We start from the raw sequence: 19811 nt of genomic DNA, 5'->3' as shown, positions 1-19811 counted from the left end.
CATAACAGTTATTTTTAACTACTTTAAATTTTTATTATTTCTAGATTTAGTCAGAATTTCTTGTAACATAAGTTTGTAACTACATTTATTTGTGTGACAATTTTTTATTGTCTGTATCCTCCACTAGATGAGAAACTACACAAGAGAAGGGATCTTTGCATTAGTGGACATTCAGTAAATACTTGTCAATTAAAATGAGCAATTTAGAAATTGGTCAGTCAACTTGAGAAATCTGTTTCTGAACTGTGTACTTTTATCTCACTGAAGAATTTTTTACCCCCATTTCTATGAAGCTGCTTCTAGGTTTATAATTTACTTTTCAGTTCACTAGCATCCTGGTGGTAAACTGATGATCTTATCATATTATTACTTTTAGAAGAGTTTAATACATGTCTATTGTTATTTTATTGTTTAAGATCTAGGTTATTATAAAAGAAAAAATATCTGCAGTATGTTTTGTAAATTTATCTCATTATTTCATTTTACACTTCCAGTTAAGGAAGTGTGTGTGTTTTTTATTCACGTACTGTGCCCCCCAGAAATAATTGAAAATGCCTTACCATCAGGACCAAAACAAAATGGAACAAACAAACCAACCTGCTAATTTATTAAAAAGAACTCAGGTGGACTGATACAGTTATTACTTTGAGCATTGAATTTTGCTGTGCATTCTGGCAGCTAACAACACAAAAGAAAAGTTTTGAGTTGTATAATTCTCACTGAGTGATACAAGAAAGTACATCACTTTTGTGTATAGAAAAAAATTATTTTAGCTCTAAATTCAAGGCATCTTTGCATAAGACTTTAGGTAACAATAGACCCTGTTGAAGTACATTGAAAAAAACACAATTTTTCCAGTGAACTTTTCCTGTGTTGGCTCTTTTTAAAAAAACTGAGACAGCATGCTAAAATTTCTAGAGTTTGTATATCAAAGTATGAGTGTACCTAATATCTTTCACTAATAAAAATGTTAGGGCTTTCTGCTGTTTTAAAGTAGAATAGGTTTTGGATATTGTCCCACCTTTCAAACCCTACCTTAGTAAAGAAATGTAGCCAAGTTAAAGATTTTTTACAGTGTTAAAACTTGAAATGTTTCTGTAAAATAGTGACTTTGAATCAGATATAATAGTTAGATGGAAAGACTTTTAATTTTTGAAACTGATTTTTTTTATATCATGAACTTCTATCCTTAGAATAAAGAGTTAATACAATAAGGCATTAAGTTAAAGTTCTTCCTTATCTTAATAACCTTCTATCTTGAGAGACAATGACTATTAACAGTTTCTTCTAGAAATGTACTAGCCATAAGCATGTAAAAATATATTACATCTTTTGTTATAGATTGTTTTTAACTATAAATAAGATCATTTTTTAATACTGTTTTGCAATAGGTTCTTTTTATTCAAGGAAATATCTTAGTCAACATTATTAATATACTAGAGGACCGGTGCATGAATTCGTACATGGGTGGGATCCCTCCACCTGGCCAGTGATCAAGGCCTATTAGGGGGCCAGCCAGCCAGGGGGAGGGACCCCGGGGGCCGGCTGGGGGGAGGGCCATGGGGGGTTGGCCAGCTGGCTGGGGGGGGGAGGGTCTGCGGTAGGTTGGCTGTAGGAGCACACTGACCACCAGGGGGCAGCTCCTGCATTGAGCGTCTGCCCCTGGTGGTCAGTGTGCATCATAGTGACTGGTCGATCGATTGTACTGATCATTTGATTGTAATGGTTGCTTTGGCTTTTATATAGAGAGAATATAGAATTAGAGTGGAAAGCTTTAGAAATAACAAACTGTTTGCCAGCAGCATATTGATATACTTGGAGTTTGGGGTTCATTGTTTTACCTGTTTCATAATTAATTTTCCATGTTTTTGTTATGTTTAATCTGCTTGCCATTATGGATAGTACTACTTGTATGTGTGATTAATGGTTTGGTATGGCTAACAATGTTTTATATAAATTCCTTGCAAGTTGTGTGAATTAAAAAGTATGTTCTTTGGTTTTTAAGAAGTTCAACCATTAGTTTTCTTAATAAACAACTTGACTATAAAAATTGCAATAAAATTCATTTATTCATTCAACAAATATTGTGTGAGTACCATGTACCAAGGAGTCTAAGACGTCAAGGTGTAGTGATAAATAAGATAGACAGGGTCCTTCCTCTTATGGAGAGTATGTTATAGATATAGATAGGAAACTTATAATGACAAAATGTACCTTAAAAGTAAAAAGGTAAACTTTAATCTTTTTTCTTATTGAGGAAAGGATGATGTTACGTTAGTGCTCTAACTACACTAGAAAATTATTTTCCATGGACTTTTCTCTTAGAGTAGTTGTTTCTTTTAAATAGTTGTAAATTTTAGAATTAATTATTAATGTTATACATATGTCTTGAATTCTTAACTGATTAAGAAACTAGTTTTTGGGTTTTTTTTTGTTTTCCCCCCCCAGTAGTTATGAAATGTGGAGAAGAGGACATTGGACATCACCTAGTTTACCATTCTTGTTTTTGATAGAGAAACTGAAACAAATCAAAAGATGGGAATCATAACAAAGCATATTTTTTTTCTCTTTAAAGGCCTTTCCCCAAACTTTCCTTATTTCTTACTAGAGGCCGGGTGCACAAAATTCGTGCATGGGGGTGTGTGTCCCTCAGCCCAGCCTGCACCCTCTCCAATCTGGGACCCCTCGAGGGATGTCCAACTGCCCGTTTAGGACCAATCCTGGTGGGATCGGGCCTAAACGGGCAGTCAGACATCCCTCTCACAATCCAGGACTGCTGGCTCCCAACTGCTTGCCTGCCTGCCTGCCTGCCTGCCTGATTGCCCCTAACCACTTCTGCTTGCCAGCCTGATCACCCCCTAACCACTCCCCTGCCAGCATGATTGATGCCTAACTGCTCCCCTGCCAGCCTGTTTGCCCCTAACTGCCCTCCCCTGTAGGCCTGGTCACCCCTAACTGCCCTCCCCTGCAGGCCTGGTCTCCCCTAACTGCCCTTCCCTGTAGGCCTGGTCACCCCTAACTGCCCTCCCCTGCAGGCCTGGTCACCCCTAACTGCCCTTGCTTGCAGGCCTGGTTCCCCCCACAACTGCTCTCCCCTGCAGGCCTGGGTCCCCCCCAACAGCCCTTTCCTGCAGGCCCGGTCGTCCCTTCTCTGCTGGCCTGGTCACCCCTAATTGCCCTCCCCTGCAGGCTTGATCACCCCCAACTGCCCTCCCTTGCAGGCCTGGTCCCTCCAAACTTCTCTCCCCTGCTGGCCATCTTGTGGTGGCCATCTTGTGTCCACATGGGGGCAGCCATCTTTGACCACATAGGGCAGCCATCTTGTGTGTTGGAGTGATGGTCAATCTGCATATTACTCCTTTATTAGATAGGATAGAGGCCTGGTGCATGGGTGGGGGCCAGCTGGTTTGCCCTGAAGGGTGTCCCGGATCAGGGTGTGGGTTCCCTTGGGGCATGAGGTGGCCTGGGCTAGGGGCCTGTGGTGGTTTGCAGGCCAGCCACGCCCCTCGGCGACCCAAGCGGAGGCCCTGGTATCTGGGATTTATTTATCTTCTATAATTGAAACTTTGTAGCCTTGAATGGAGGCCTGGGCCTGCCAGGGTGTGTGGAAAGCTTGGCTTCCTCCATTGTCGGGGAAACCCAAACCTCCTGTTCATCAAGATGGCCACAGCCATCTTGGTTGGGTTAATTTGCATGCTCTCTCCTGATTGGCTTGTGGGTATAGCAGAGTGCTGGTTAATTTGCATATTACTCTTTCATTAGATAGGATAGTTGTTAAATTTCACTTTCATAGTAAAATCATTCATGACCTTAGTTTGCACTTAAGTTTCCAATGTGTTGAGTTAAAACTATATATAGTTTTATATATAATATAGTTGGCAATATATTAATATCAGAGTACAACTTCAATACTTTGTCTGAGTCAGAGGTGTGTCTCTAGTCTTAATGTCATTTCATCTAGGTCTTAGAATAATAGCAGTTTTATCAAATTATTCACTGAGCAAACACCTTTAGTATGCATACCTGATTCTTTATTATTCATTTTAGACCAATTTTATGAATTGATAGAATAAAATATTTTTTCTAAATTGGCTCATGCAATATTTGATAATCCTAAAGGAAAATCTACTCCATGTATTTGGGTAAAACCCAAGTCAAGTTTTAGATTGTGAAGGTGAGAAGATATTCTTCCTGTTCCAGAAATTAGCACATTATCTATAAAAGCCTTTAAATGAATATACAAAATATTTAGCCTAGAACTTTTCACTTTCTCCGTTCTTATAGATTCCACACCAAATCATCCATCACAAACAACACCAGCCCAAAAGAAAACTCCAAGTTCCTCATCTCGACAAAAAGATAAAGTTAATAAACGAAATGAACGTGGTGAAACTCCTTTACACATGGCAGCTATTCGAGGAGATGTGAAACAAGTCAAAGAATTAATAAGTTTAGGAGCAAATGTGAATGTGAAAGATTTTGCAGGTAAGACCTGTAATTAAATACTAATTATCAGAAATTAAAATTTAAAATTTATCTAAACAGGTTCTGGATATAATTTAATCTACATTTTTTATTCTTGTTAAAAAAAGAATTCTAAAACCCACTTTATTACAGAACTCTCTTGGATTGTGTACATAAAACCCTGATCTTCGCTATAATTCCATGTCAATAATTACTCAGATTTTTAAATATTAAATTTATTTTTTAGTTGACAGATTATAAAATTTTTTAAATCTTATTTAGGTTTTATTCTAGGTGAATTAGAGTTATAATGTTTTCATAGTAGTTAATTTGTAAGTCTTTCAAGATATTAACTTGAACATAAAGGACTGTAAAGAGGTGTGGTTTTTTTTATTTTTTATCTTCAGGGTTAGATTTTTCTTGGAGAGAGAGAGAGAACACAAGAGAACCCTGACCAGGAATCGAACCTGCAACCTGGATATGTGCCTTGACTGGGAATCAAACCCAAGACCTTTCGTTGTTTGGGTTGATGCTCCAACCAACTGAGCCACACTGACTAGGGCAGTGGTGTTTTATTTTAATTACTCAAATATATCTATCAGCCTTTAGTTCTACAACCTGCCTTTTTTTACTTAATGTGTTACAGAAATTTTGTCAGTACATACAGATAGTTCTACTTCAATCATTTCAACAACTGTATGGCATTGTATAGTATAGATTCTATGGACAATACTTCAGTGAACACTTGTATAAACATCTTTGTGTATAGTTATGGTGGAAGGATTGTCAGTATTCCAGTTAGAAGGAAAACTGCTGAATCAAAGGGAATGCATATTTTAAAATATTTGAAATACAGGCACATGACCCTCCAGAAAAATCTTTTATCAGTTTACCCTACCATCAAGAGTACTATAGAAAGAGCTCTTTTTTTCACATCTTCACTAAAACTAGATATTATAGATTTAATTATTAGCACTCTGGCAATTGAAAAAAAAAGATCTTTAATTTGGACTTTCTTAATCAGTAATGACAGTGAATATTTCTTGTATTGTGTGAATTGTGAGATCCAGTTCTTTGCCCATTTTTCTTATGTTTGGTAATATTAATATGTAAGAGCCCTTCATGTTAGTGTAGATTTTAATTATTGAATATGTAAAGGTTTTTACTTTCTGTGGCCACGTTTGAATTTTCATTACAGTGTTATTGTACTAAAGTTTTTAATATAATTATATAAGTTATTGTTTTCATTTTGGGGTTCTTTGGTATTTTATTTAAGGCGGACTTTTCTGCCCCTAAATCATAAAACCATACCCCTGTTTTCTTTTTTTCCCAAATTTTGTTTGTGTTTTGCTTTTACACATATGCCTACTAAAATACATCTGGAATTTATTTCTCTATTGTGTGTGAATTAGGGAAAGGGTGATATATACAATATCAACTTTAAAGAATGAACTTAAACTTGATATCATCTATTGGAAACCAAAAATTTGTACTTTTCCTTTGGTCTAACAATTCACTTTCTAGCATTTATCTTAATTGTATAATTATGAATGTGCATAAAGATTTAGTTATATGGATATTTGTTGCAGCATTGTTTCTAATTTTTAAAAATCAGAAATAACTTAAATGTCCAGCAATAGGAGCTTGTTTAAACAAATTATGGCATGTTCAATCTGTGTAATAGTATATTGTAGAAAAGTGACATGCGGGATTAAAAGTGACAAGTGGGTTAAACAACCTTCCAAGTTTTGTTTTAAAATTATAGATATGAGAGGGATAGAACTAGGAGGATTTATGTGAAATTATTTCAAGTATTGTATCTAGGTGTTGAAATTATGGGTAATGCTTATTTTGTGCTTTGTAGATTTTTGTTTCTTTTAAATCCTTACCCTAGGATATTTTTCCATTGATTTTTAGAGAGAGGGAAGAGAGAGGGAATGACAGAGAGAAACATCGATGTGAGAGAAACACATCGATTGGTTACCTCCTGCATGAGCCCCAACCAGGCCTGGACCAGGAAGGAGCCTGCAACCGAGGCATGTGCCCTTGCCGGAATCAAACCTGGGACCCTTCAGTCTGCAGGCTGACGCTCTATCCACTGAACCAGACCAGCTAGGGCTGTGCTTTGTAGTTTTTATGTTTTCTAATTTTTCTTTCATGAACATATAACTTTCTTCTAATATAATAGTAATTAAAATGATAAAGTTATTCCAGTTTAAATAAATATTAAATTCAGAAAAGATTGTATTGACTTAACAGATGAAAGAAAGCGCTTAAAACAAAGGGGTTTTTGTTTGCTGAATGAAAGACCCTTACAAGGTTGTTAATTTTTGCCTCTTTTTTTTCTATTTTTTCCATAGTCAGATGATTATAAATTTTAGCAAGTTTATATTTATTGGATAAGCTTAAATGTTTAATATTTTGCCAAATAATTTAGCTTTAATGGAAATAATATTATCATGAATGAACCTTCTGTAAATTAGTGGTGTTCCCAGGTATTTATTTCTTTTTTGTCACTCCTTTTTCCTTCTGTATTTGCATTGAGAATCAATATGTCATACATGCTTATGTATATGGAAATATATATATGTATATAATTATATTTATTACAAGACCAATCCATCAAATAGCTAGATGTAGTGGTTAAAGTGGATGTTACTTACAATAAAAATTGTACAGTGTCATGCTCCCTAACTTTTTTTAGACTTGTTAATATTTAATGATCCCTCTATATATAATATTTATTCCTGCATTTTAGTGAACCATATGCTTAAATTAACATTCTAACTTTAGGTTGGACACCACTGCATGAAGCCTGCAATGTTGGATATTACGATGTTGCTAAGATACTTATAGCAGCTGGAGCAGATGTTAACACACAAGGATTAGATGATGACACTCCACTCCATGATTCCGCTAGTAGTGGGCATAGAGATGTAAGTATGGTAGAAAAATCAGTAATACTCATTTTCAAAATATAAATTCAACCCAGAGTAATTTCATTTGCTTCTTAGTCATACAGTCTCCTGTCATATTTCACTCATTGCCTGATGAGCTCATCTGTATTTTATTTTTCCTTTTATCTGCCTTTGACCTGTTAATTCCTAGCATAGTCAGGTTTAGTATTATATTTACATAAAATTTATTTAATTTGATAATTAATTATATAGGTTGGCAAATTTTTATTTCCAGGCCATTCATCACACAACTAGATACAGTAGTTAAAGTGGATTTTACTTACAATAAAAATTGTACAGTGTCATACTGCCTATCTTTTTTTAGAGTTGTTAATATTTAATGATTCCTGTATACATAACATTTATGCCTGCATTTTAGCTGACATTACTTATTTAATATATTCAGATGGTTTATTTGTATAATAATAAAAACATGGTATTATACTCAAACATGATTATATATGCTCACAAATTAATGGTATCTCTGAACATCATGTTTATTAGTTTTGCTGTAATATTATGAACCATACTGGGTTTTAAGTTTCATTTGCATTTTCAACCTTTGGCATGTTGATATCAAAGCTAAACCATCCTTGGTGTGGACCTCTTTGGGTTCATCTTGTTTGGGACTGTTTGTGCTTCCTGGACTTGGTGTTTATTTTCCTCACCAGGTTAGGGAAGTTTTCCATCACTATTTTTCCAAATAGGTTTTCTTTTTTAAAAATATATTTTTATTGATTTTATAGAAGAAGGAAGAGGGAGAGAGAGAGAGAGAGAGAAAGATCAGTGATAAAAGAGAATTATTGATCGGCTGCCTCCTGCACACCCACCCTGGGGATTGAGCCCACAACCTAGATATGTGGCCTGACCACGAATCGAACCCTGACCTCCTGGTTCATAGGTTGACACTCAACCATATAGCCACACTGACAGGGCAGTTCTTACTCTCTTTTTTTTTCTTTTTTGCTCAGTCCCTTTACCCCCCAAGCCTCCTCATCCCAGAGCTGTCAGCTTTTCTCTATTTATGAGTCTGTCTGTGTTTTGCTTGTCAGTTCAGTTTGTTCATTAGATCCCACATATGAGTGAAATTATATGGTAAAAGGTAAATTTTTCTTATTTTTTATGGCTGAGTAGTATTCCATTGTGTAAATGTACCATAGCTGTTTTATCCCATCATCTACTGATGGACTCTTGGGCTGCTTCCAAATCTAACCTATGGTAAATAACTGCAATGAACATAGGGGTGCATATGTTCTTTCAAATTAGTGTGAGTTTGATTCGGGTTTCTTTAGATGAATTCTCAGAAATGGAATTGCTGGGTCATAAAGCAGTTCCTTTTTTAATTGTTTGCTGTAACTTCACACAGCTTTCTACAGTGGCTGCATCAGTCTACATTCCCACCAACAGTGCATGAGAGTTCCCTTTTCTGCACATCCTGGACTACACTTGTTGTTTGTTGATTTATTGATGATAGCCGTTCTGATAGGTGTGAAGTGATATCTCATTGTGGTTTTATTTTGCATTTCGTAACATTGAGCATCTTTTCGTATGTTTATTGGTCATCCATATCTCCTCTTTGAAGAAGTGTGTATTGAGGTCCTCTGCCCATTTTTTAATTGGATTGTTTTTGGGGTGTTTTGTGGGGGTTTTTTTTGTTTTGTTTTTTGGTGTTGAGTTGTATAAGTTCTTTATATTTTGGATATTAAGCCCTTATCAGATGTATCGGCAAATAATGTGCTCCCATTTAGTGGGCTATATTTTCATTTTGTTGATGGCTTTCTTTTTTTATGCGAAAACTTTTTAGTTTGATGTACTTCCATTTATTTTTTCTTTTGTTTCCCTTGCCAGAGGAGATATATCAGGAAAAAAATATTGTCCGAGAAATATCTGCGATTTTACTGCCTGCCTATGTTTTGTTGGATTTTTATGGTTTCAAGTCAAAGATTTAAGTTTTAATCCATTTTGAGTTTATTCTTTTGTGTGGTGTAAGAAGGTGATCTAGTTTTATTTTTTGCATATATCTGTCCCATTTTCCCAGCACCATTTATTGAAATCTTTAGCCCATTGTATGTTTTTGCCTCCTTTGTGAAATATTAATTGACTATAAGGTGTTGGTTTATATCTGGGCTCTCTGTTCTGTTATGTTGATCTATATGTCAGTTCTAGTACTTTTTTGGTGGAATCTTTATAGTTCTCTATTTATAGTGTCACATCATCTGCAAATAATGACAGTTTTACTTGTTCCTTTCCAGTTTGGATGTCTGTTTCTCCTTATCTGTTTACTGTAATTAGGACTTCCAGTGCTATGTTAAGAGTGATGAAAGCGGACACCCATCCCTGTCTTATTCCTGATTAAAAGGGGAACACTTGTAGTTCTTGCTTATTAAGTAGTTTAGTAATAATTTTGATAAGGTTATGGGAGGATATGAGTACCACATTTTCCTTCGCTGACAATCTTGACCAATCCTTATGATTTTCTTGATAAAATTTTCTTTTTTCTGGCTTACTCTATGATAAGAATACAGTGTGTAATATATAAAATAGGTGTTAATTGATCATTATTGGTAAGGCTTCTGGTCAACAGTACACTATTAGTAGTCAGGATTTGGGGGGTCAAAAGTTATACGTGGATTGTCAGCTGTGCAGGGGGTTGGCATCCCTAATCCCTGTATTGTTCAAGGGTCAACTGTATATATTCCATGAAGCCAGGGAACTTGTTGTTCTTGTTTATTGATTTATCTTCAGAACTTGGAGTAGTGCTTGTTAATAGGTTCTCAATAAATAATTTGTTGAATGTATGATGAAAAGGGAAGAAACTGATGAGATTCACTGCTAAAATTGCCCAGTTTAAATTTTAAGGAAGAAATTTCTTTTTAGTAGGTAAGATCATCAGGTGGGGGAAGGCAATGAAAATGGAACTTGAAGAGAGTAATCATGATTTAGAAGAGACACACTGTAAGGAATGGAGGCAGAATGATGTTATCAATGTTATCAAGAGAATGGTTGAAATTATTCAAGTATGAAGTGATTAAATCTTCCTACTATTTAATTCAGATAGTGAAACTGTTACTTCGTCATGGTGGAAATCCATTTCAAGCTAATAAACACGGAGAGCGTCCAGTGGATGTCGCAGAAACAGAGGAGTTGGAACTGCTACTAAAAAGAGAGGTGCCTTTATCTGATGATGAAGAAAGTTACACAGGTTTGTTTCTGATAATCTGTATTCAACTGTTTGTTTGACATAATGTTTAGTAGAACATTTTACTTCTACTTTATAGTACATAAAATGTTTGAATACCTTCGAATAATGCTAGCTAGCTAGTAAGACTGGTAAATTTAGTAACCTATTATTTGCTACATGTCCTCTTTGTAAATGGAGTCATGATGCCATTGCCCTATTTTCATGATTTTCCCCCTATAAATTGCTGATATTACAGTCAAGTCCACTGTAGAACCTTTCCCCAGCTGGCCACCCCATCAGCCCCGATAAGGGGAGGGCAGCCAGCCAACCTCCACGGCCCCTTCCCCCGGCTGGTTAACCTCCCAGGGTTCCTCCCCCCTGCTGGCCAGCCCCCCTCCCCGATAGGCCTCCATCGCTGGCCAGGCCGAGGGACCCCACCTGTGCATGAATTCATGTACCAGGCCTCTAGTGATGTATATAATTTGACCTCATCTAGTTCAGGAAAAGTATATATATATATATATATACGTACACATATTTGCATATATAGTGAAAGCAAATTATAAAGCAAGAGAATAAAAACATTAACAATGGGCAAATCTGGATAAAGGATATAAAATTTTTAGTAGTTTTTATTTTTTAATTTCTGTGAGTTTGAAATTATTTCCAAATAAAATTTCAAATATATACAAATACATAAAATTGCCTTGCTTTTGTCCATTGAAAAGATCTAAGAGCAATGACCCCCACATTGGAGGTTATTGAAATTATTAATTCCAATAATCATTCCTAGTGCCCAGATAATAATCTTGACATGCTTTCTACTAAAAGAAAACCAAGGCTTTTTAGAAAAAAATGGGTGACTAAGTCTGGGATAGGAATTATATAGGATGAGCTGTCAACATCTTGTCATTGCTGATTTCAGGGAAGCTATGAAAGACTACTATAAGGTCTTGTCAAAAGGCCTTAGGAGACAACTTAGATCAGTTTCCCATTGACCAAAGATGGGATAGTTTGAGCTTCAGTAAGGCTATTAATAACAAATATTTGTAATTCATTAAATATGTTTAAATCCATAGTCCATAGTCATAATTATTTTAATTAATTTATCATAAGAGAACCAATTTAGCTTAAAAACTAGGCAGAAATTAGGTAACCTCATTATAGGTGAGAAGTTTTTGGTTTGGTTTTGGTTGTTTTTTTTAATATGTTTTTATTGATTTCAGAGAGAGGAATGGAGAGGGAGAGAGATGTAGAAACATCAATAATGAGAGAGAATCACCAATTGGCTGTCTCCTTCAAGCTTCCTACTGGGGATCAAGTCCAAAACCCTGGCATGTGCCCTGACCAGGAATCGCACCATGACCTCCTCGTTCATGGGTTGACCCTCAACCAGTGAGCCACATCGGCTGGGTGAGAAGTGTTTTTTAAATAAGGTTAATGCAGGTAAAAAAGAAAAAAGTTTGACCATTTTGTAAACCCCAGTTAATATGTGTAAGCATTGAGCATCAACAGTTGCTAACATTAGATTTTTTAAAAAGAGGGAGAAAGAACACACTACACTACTATTCTTCAATTCTCAGGATCCAGCTGCCATTTTCAGAAAATACCAAAGTCAGAGGAATATGCTGCTGTACTGCACCAAGCAAAATCTAGACTGTGGGAAACCCTAATGGCTTTGATTTTTCAAGAGATAAATTATATGGGAATGAAAAAGGAAGAATCGGTAGGAAAAAAATGTTAATGTTTAAAAGGCATATCAAAATTGAAAATAGGCAAGACTAAAAAAATAATGTATTTAATAGGTGATTTATATTTCTCTGGGGGAAATTTGTACAAAATTTAGTTAAGATAAATGGCACAAACAAGATCCAGAATATTCTTTAAAAATACGTTTTTTTAAAAAATATCAAACTTAGAAAAAAAAAAGAGTCCTCTACCTGACTACAGTATTATTCACCTGTCAGGATAAAAGAAAAATCACTGTAGACATTAACAATTTAAAGGTATATCAATATGTATACATTCTTACATATTTTAAAAGAAATAATGGAGGGAGGAGCTTAGATGGACTAGGTGAAAAAAATGAAGGGATTAAGAAGTACAAATTGGTAGTTACAAAATAGTCATGGGGATGTAAAGTACTGCATGAGGAATATAGTCAGTAATCTTATAATCTATAATATCTATAATAATAAAAGCATAATATGCTAATTAGACCAGATAGCTGAACAAGCTTCCGGACGAAGCTGGGGCTGTGAGGGCCAAGTCCTTTGCACAGATTTTGTGCATCGGGCCTCTAGTATTATAATAACTGTATATGTTGCCAGGTGGATACTGGAAGTACCAGGGGGAACACTTTGGAAAGTATATGATTGTCTAACCATTATGCTGTACACCTGAAACTAATATAAAATAACTAGAGGCCCAGTGCATGAAATTCGTGCACGGGGTGGGGGGTCCACTCAGCCCAGCCTGCACCCTCTCTAATCCGGGACCCCTCGGGGGATGTCCGACTGTCGGTTTAGGCCCGATCCTCAGGACATCCCTCTCACAATCCAGGACCGCTGGCTCCTAATCGCTCACCTGCCTGCCTACCTGGTCACCCCTAACTGACCCTCTCCCGGCCTGATCGCCCCTCACTGCCTCTGCATGCCGGCTTGGTCGCCCCTAACTGCCCCCCCTGCTGTCCTGATCGCCCCTCACTGCCTCTGCATGCTGGTCTTATCAACCCTAACTGCTCTCCCTGCCGGCCTGTTCGCCCCCAGCTGCCCCCTCCCTGCCGGCCTGGTTGCTCCTAACTGCCCCCCCCCCACCAGCCTGGTCACCCCTACTATCCCCCCAGCTGGCCTGGTTGCCCCCAACTGCCCCCCTCTGCCAGCCTTGTCACCCCTAACTGCCCTCCCTTGCCGGCCTGTACGCCCCCAACTGCCCCCCCCCACCAGCCTAGTCGCCCCTCACAGCTCCCCCCCCCCGCCAGCCTGGTTGCCCCTAACTGCCCTCTCCCTGCCGGCCTGGTTGCTCCTAACTGCCCCCCACCCCCGCACCAGCCTGCTCGCCCCTAACTGCCCCCCCTGCCGGCCTGATCGCCCCTAACTACCCTCCCTGTCGGCCTGGTCACCCCCAACTGCCCCCTCCCTGCTGGCCTGGTTGCTCCTAACTGCTCCCGCCACCGGCCTGGTCACCCCTTACTGTTCCCCCAGCCAGCCTGGTTGCCCCCAACTGCCCCCCTCTGCCGGCCTGGTCTCCCCTAACTGCCCCTCCCCTACAGGCCTGTTGGCCCCCAACTGCCTCCCCTGCTGGCCTGGTCACCTCCAACTGCTCCCCCTGCTGGCCTAGTTGCCCCTCGTGGCCCCCCCCCCCCCCCCCCGCTGGCCTGGTCACCCCACACAGCCTGCTTGTTTAGTCGTTTGGTTGTCCCTCACTAACCCCTCTGCCGGCCTGGTCGTAGGCAGCCACCTTGTAAGGGTGTGAGGGTTAATTTACATATTACTTCTTTATTATATAGGATATTGAATGTAAATTGTAATTGAAAATTTTAAAAAAAATAATGGAAGAATAAACCAACAACTTATAAACTTGGTTACCTAATATGAGAAAAGGGTAAATGGAGGTATGTGTGAATTGTTACAGTCTTGAAAAACTGTCTGACAGCAGCTGGTGAAATACAAGAGCTCTTATCTTTTAAAGATACATATTGAAATATTTCTAGATAAAATAACTTGAATGGGGATATGCTTCACAATGACAAAGCAGCAGGATGAATAGAGGGTATGGATTGGCCAAAGATTGATGGCTGTTGGAGCTGAGTAATGGGTACATGGGGGTTCAGCATAACATAACATTCTGTCTACTATGTTAAGTTCAAAGTTTATTATAAAAACATTTTTAAAGATACTTATGCACCTTGCTCTATCAGTCACTTCTGGGAATATCCAGTGTTTATTATAGCACAGTGGTCAGCAAACTGCAGCTTTGTTGACTAATGAGTTTGCCGACCACTGGGATAGGGGCTTAATCACAAGGGACAACAACAGCCTCTAATTATTGGAATCAAGAGTCTAGGTCAGTGGTCAGCAAACTCATTAGTCAACAGAGCGGCAAACCACTGTTATAGCACTGTTTTGACTAGAAAAAGCATAAATACATAGTCAGATAGAGCATTGGTTGTATAAATTGATGAATAAAGCCACATGATAGGCTATTGTACAACTATGAAAAAATATATCTTAATGCTATACCAATTACTTGGAAGGATTTTCATAAGATACTAACTTAAAAAAATTAAGATGAATATAATATCTAATTTTGTAAAATGAACAATGTTTTAAAAAGCAATATGTATGTTCATTTGTGTTCATATATTTGTGCAAAATTTTATAAGCATGGAGAAAATCCAAAAGCATGTATGTCAGGCTACTAATAAGGCATGTGTCAGGTGGGGGATGGTGAATGGCAGAGAAGGGGGTGATTTGGGTGGAAGGAAGGGAGCTGAATGCAATCATGTGATAATATTTTTGTATACATAAATGTACAACTCAGCAGAATCTTCCCTTACCCTGCATCCCTGTTTATTTAACCCCTTATGCCCTTCCCATCACAATGAACCTTCTTAAAGTGCATTGTAGTACACTCTATTGAATCTATGTTTACTAACATCATTATTACTAACATTAGAGGCCCAGTGCACGAAAATTCGTGCACTGCAGGGGCGGGGGTGTCCCTCAGCCCAGCCTGCCTCCTTTCGCAGTCCAGGAGCCTTCAGGGGATGTCCTACTGACAGCTTGGGTCTGTTCCTTCTCTGCGGAGGCGACCAGGCTGATCAGGAGAAGGCGCCGCCCCCATCACCCCGCTGCTGCTGCTGCCACTACCAGCCACTGCAGCTGCCGGCCCTCCTCGGCCCTTGCAGCCGCTGCGACTTTGTCCGGAAGGATGTCCAGAACACATCTGATCTATCCGGTCTAATTAGCATATTACCCTTTTATTAGTATAGACTAGAGGCCCAGTGCACAAAATTCGTGCATGGGGGGGAAGGGGGTGTCCCTCAGCCCAGCCTGCACCCTCTCCAATCTGGGACCCCTCGAGGGATGTCCGACTGCCCATTTAGGCCCGATCCCCATAGGATCGGGCCTAAATGGGCAGTCGGACATCCCTCTCACAATCCAAGACTGCTGGCTCCCAACTGCTCGCCTGCCTGCCTTCCTGATTGCCCCTAACCGCTTCTGACTGCCAGCCTGATCACCTCCTAACCACTCCCCTGCCAGCCTGATTGATGCCTAACTGCTCCCCTGCCAGCCTGATTGCCCCTAACTGCCCTCCCCTGCAGGCCCGGTCGCCCCCAACTTCCCTCCTCTGCCGGCCTGATCGCCCACAACTGCCCTCCCTTGCAGGCCTGGTCCCTCCCAACTGCCTTCCCCTGCTGGCCATCTTGTGGTGGCCATCTTGTGTCCACATGAGGGCAGCCATCTTGTGTGTTGGAGTGATGGTCAATTTGCATATTACTCTTTTATTAGATAGGATGATCTAACTGCCAGATCCCTTAACTGTCTTCTCAGTCTCTCTATAGAATTTGACAGTGTTGACCATATTCTTACTAAAATTCTCCTGTCTTGGTTTCTGAGACATAATACTCTGGTGTTCATGTGGCTTTCCAGACTGTTCTTAGTTTCCTTCTAGAATCTCATCTTCATTTTTTTCCTTATTCCCTTCACATATTCCCCTGGGTTGATTTTTCTAAAGATTTTACTTTCTGGAACCTCTTCTCTTACCACCCACACTTATTCTCCACCCACACTTATAGTTCTAACTGCCATCTATATGGTGAAGTCTTCCAGATATCTCTTTATTCCATACATTTTTCTTAAGCTTTCAAACCTATATATTTAGCTGCCCCTCTGGCTATTACCATTTAAGATTTCCACAGAAATAAGAGTATCTGAATGGAACTTGATTCTCTATTTACACTCCTCTTGTGGTGTTTTTTTTTTCCTTCAATGGTAACATAAATCAGCTATACTTATGTCATACTAGAGGCCCGGTGCACGAGATTTGTGCACTCATGGGGGTCCCTAAACCCAGCCTGCGCCCTCTTGCAGTCGGGAGCCCTTGGGGAATGTCCGACTGATAGCTTAGGCCCACTTCCCAGCAGTCGGACATCCTTAGCGCTGCCTTGGAGGCAGGAGAAGCTCTGGCCACCGCCAGTGCACTTGCCAGCCATGAGCCCGGCTTCTGGCTGAGCAGCGCTCCCCCTGTGGAAGTGCACTGAGCACCAGAGGGCAGCTCCTGCATTGAGCATCTGCCCCCTGGTGGTCAATGCATGTCACAGCGACCAGTCGTTCTGCCGTTCAGTCAGTTTGCATATTACCTTTTTATTATATAGGACTAGAGGCCCGGCGCACGAATTTCGTGCATGGGGGGGGGTTCCCTCAGCCCAGCCTGCACCTTCTCCAGTCTGGGACCCCTCAAGGGATGTCTGACTGCCCGTCAAGGGCATGCCCCTAACTGCCCTCCCCTGCAGGCTGGGTCACCCCTAACTGCCCTCCCCTGCAGGCCGGGTCACCCCTAACTGCCCTCCCCTGCAGGCCTGGTCCCCCCGCAACTGCTCTCCCCTGCAGGCCTGGGTCCCCCCCAAGTGCCCTCCCCTGCAGGCCTGGTCACCCCTAACTGCCCTCCACCGCAGGCCTGGTCGCCCCCAACTTCCCTCCTCTGCCGGCTTGGTCACCCCTAACTGCCCTCCCCTGCAGGCTTGATCACCCTCAGCTGCCCTCCCTTGCAGGCCTGGTCCCTCCCAACTGCCCTCCCCTGCTGGCCATCTTGTGGTGGCCATCTTGTGTCTACATTTGGGGGCAGGATCTTTGACCACATGGGGGCAGCCATCTTGTGTGTTGGAGTGATGGTCAATCTGCATATTACTCTTTTATTAGATAGGATACAGGCCTGGTGCATGGGTGGGGGCCAGCTGGTTTGCCCTGAAGGGTGTCCCGGATCAGGGTGGGGGTTCCCTTGAGGTGTGGGTCGGCCTGGGCAAGGGGCCTGTGGTGGTTTGCAGGCCGGCCACGCCCCCTGGCGACCCAAGCAGAGGCCCTGGTATCTGGGGTTTATTTATCTTCTACAATTGAAACTTTGTAGCCGGAAGCGGAGCCAAGCCTTCTGCTTGATCCGAGGGGGCAGCCATTTCTGTTGGAATTTATGTATCTTCTATAATTGAAACTTTGTAGCCTTAAGCAGAGGCCTGGGCCGACCAGGGCTGCAGAAGCTTGGCTTCCTCCATCTCCGCGGGCAACCCTAGCCTCCTGCTCTCTCCAGCTCCGTGGCTGCCGCCATTTCTATTGGGCTATATTTATCTTCTATCATTGAAGCTTCGTAGCATTGAGTGGAGGCCTAGGCCGGCAAGGGCAGACGGAAAGCTTGGCTTCCTCCATCGCCGGGGAAACACAAGCCTCCCTCCTGCTCTCTGTGGCCGTAGCCATCTTGGTTGGGTTTATGTGCATATTCGCTCCTGATTGGCTTGTGGGTGTAGCGGAGTGATGGTTAATTTGCATATTACTCTTCTATTAGATAGGATACTTGATAGTCATCCTAAACTCCTCTTCCTCCTTTTCCTTCAGCTCAGTTATTTAGCGACTATTTTTGAGCACTCATTATGTGTTGGGCATTGTTTATGCACTGGGGATACAGCCTATTAAGAAAATGTAGATAATAACATAATCTACTAATCTCTGTCATTCCTACTTTCAAAGAATTTATAAATCTATCTAGCAGTGACAAGCTGAAGGTCATTTGAACATCTTTGTGTTGTGTAAAATAAGGATTATGATAGCTGAAATTACATTGGCTTCCATAAAAAAAGCAAGAAAATAAGATTTAAAAAATAGAAATTTTATGTGGTATTTTAATTTTTACATGTTTTGTGGCCACAAACTAATTCTGGTCTCTTTAGAAAGCAGTAGCTGTGGAAAGCAGCCTTGTTATAAAACTTTCTTTTAAAAAGAAGGTCTGCAACAGATTTTTCCCATGGAAGAAGAAAGGTGTTTTATTTGAACTTACATGTTTAATTAGAGTGGAACACGATCTTCTAGAACCTTTTTTGATTTTCATTTATTTTGATTGTTTCATGTGCTCATTAGCTATGTGTTGATTTTTCAGAATATTTATTTTCTACATGGTGAAAGTGCCCGAATTATTGCTTGATCAAAGTCCTTCAAGGAATGATGCAAAAATCATCAGTAAGTATCTTACAAAGATTTTGGAGTTACTAAAAAAGACTGATGAAAATACCCAAATTTATTGCTTAATTTACATGAGGTCCTTGTTAGACTTTATCAAACACCATCCAATCTAAATTCAGAATATGTTAATATTTAATAGAGAATTAACTTAACTGCCCACAGATGTTTGTGTATAAAGTCTAATAGCATTGTTACCCATCTGGTATATCATGTCATCCATGTGACAGATACACTTTAAGTGTTGCGAAGTTAGAGAATAAGGTCAAGACTATAAATTTCAAAGAAGTTAATACATTTGGAGTAAATAAAAGGGTGTTATATTATGTAGCATTTAAGTGTGGTTTATTCCATTAGGCATTGCGCTATGCTTTTATGATAGTGCTACTCAGTAGCTATTCCACAAACTATTGCTGGTTCTCATAATAAAGAACTTTTGCCAGAATGTAAATGTACTGCTTTCATCAAAAAGAATGCTAAAAAAAAAACATGTCAGCTGAACTCAGTGTGCTAGTGACATAATTAATTCCCATTTCTGGTACAAGATCCTTATTTCATCATTAATTTGTAATAAACTGCAGACTGGCCTCAGTTCATGAACCACACTGCATAGCAGTTTTATGTCGTGCATATCAGACATTTACGCTGTTGTTGCAAGAATACATGTCCTGGTTAATATAGCTTATTTGTGTACAAATGTGTGACACTTTTAAATTTGCATAATTCTTTAGTCTTTTTCCCCCCTTAACTTCTGCCCTTTTCCAAGGTTTCATTTAATATTACATTCCTACACAGGAATTCCATGTAATAATAGTATTTGCTACAAACAATTGCTTCTTGCTATTCTGCTAAGAATTCAGTTATTCAGAGATGGTGCTCATAAAGCATAATTATGGTAGTAGAGATGAGGGTAACTCTGTGTCACGTAGTGTCCTTGCCCATACTTTCAGACATTCATTAATTGCCAGAGTAGAGATTCTGTTA

The 19811-nt window shown here is 39.8% G+C and overlaps 1 protein-coding gene across 8 annotated transcripts in view; it reads left to right on the top strand.

Annotated features, from left to right (window-relative positions):
* The window catches only part of ANKRD12 (ankyrin repeat domain 12), a 108557-nt gene that overhangs the window by 55277 nt on the left and 33469 nt on the right, over window positions 1–19811 (top strand). For 4 of the 8 annotated variants that reach the window (XM_080685947.1, XM_080685948.1, XM_080685950.1 and 1 more), the window contains 4 exons: window positions 4285–4485; window positions 7258–7400; window positions 10476–10623; window positions 18748–18827. In XM_080685947.1, coding sequence (XP_080542073.1) covers window positions 18764–18827 — 64 coding nt within the window. In that variant the 5' untranslated portion in view covers window positions 4285–4485; window positions 7258–7400; window positions 10476–10623; window positions 18748–18763. The remainder of the gene's footprint in view (window positions 1–4284; window positions 4486–7257; window positions 7401–10475; window positions 10624–18747; window positions 18828–19811) is intronic. The other 4 variants (XM_080685944.1, XM_080685943.1, XM_080685946.1 and 1 more) reach the window with 1 other exon arrangement.

This window comes from Plecotus auritus, assembly GCF_963455305.1.
Source record: "Plecotus auritus genome assembly, chromosome: 8".
In the NCBI taxonomy this organism is placed as follows: domain Eukaryota; kingdom Metazoa; phylum Chordata; class Mammalia; order Chiroptera; family Vespertilionidae; genus Plecotus; species Plecotus auritus.
This window is presented reverse-complemented; position numbering and strand designations above follow the sequence as displayed.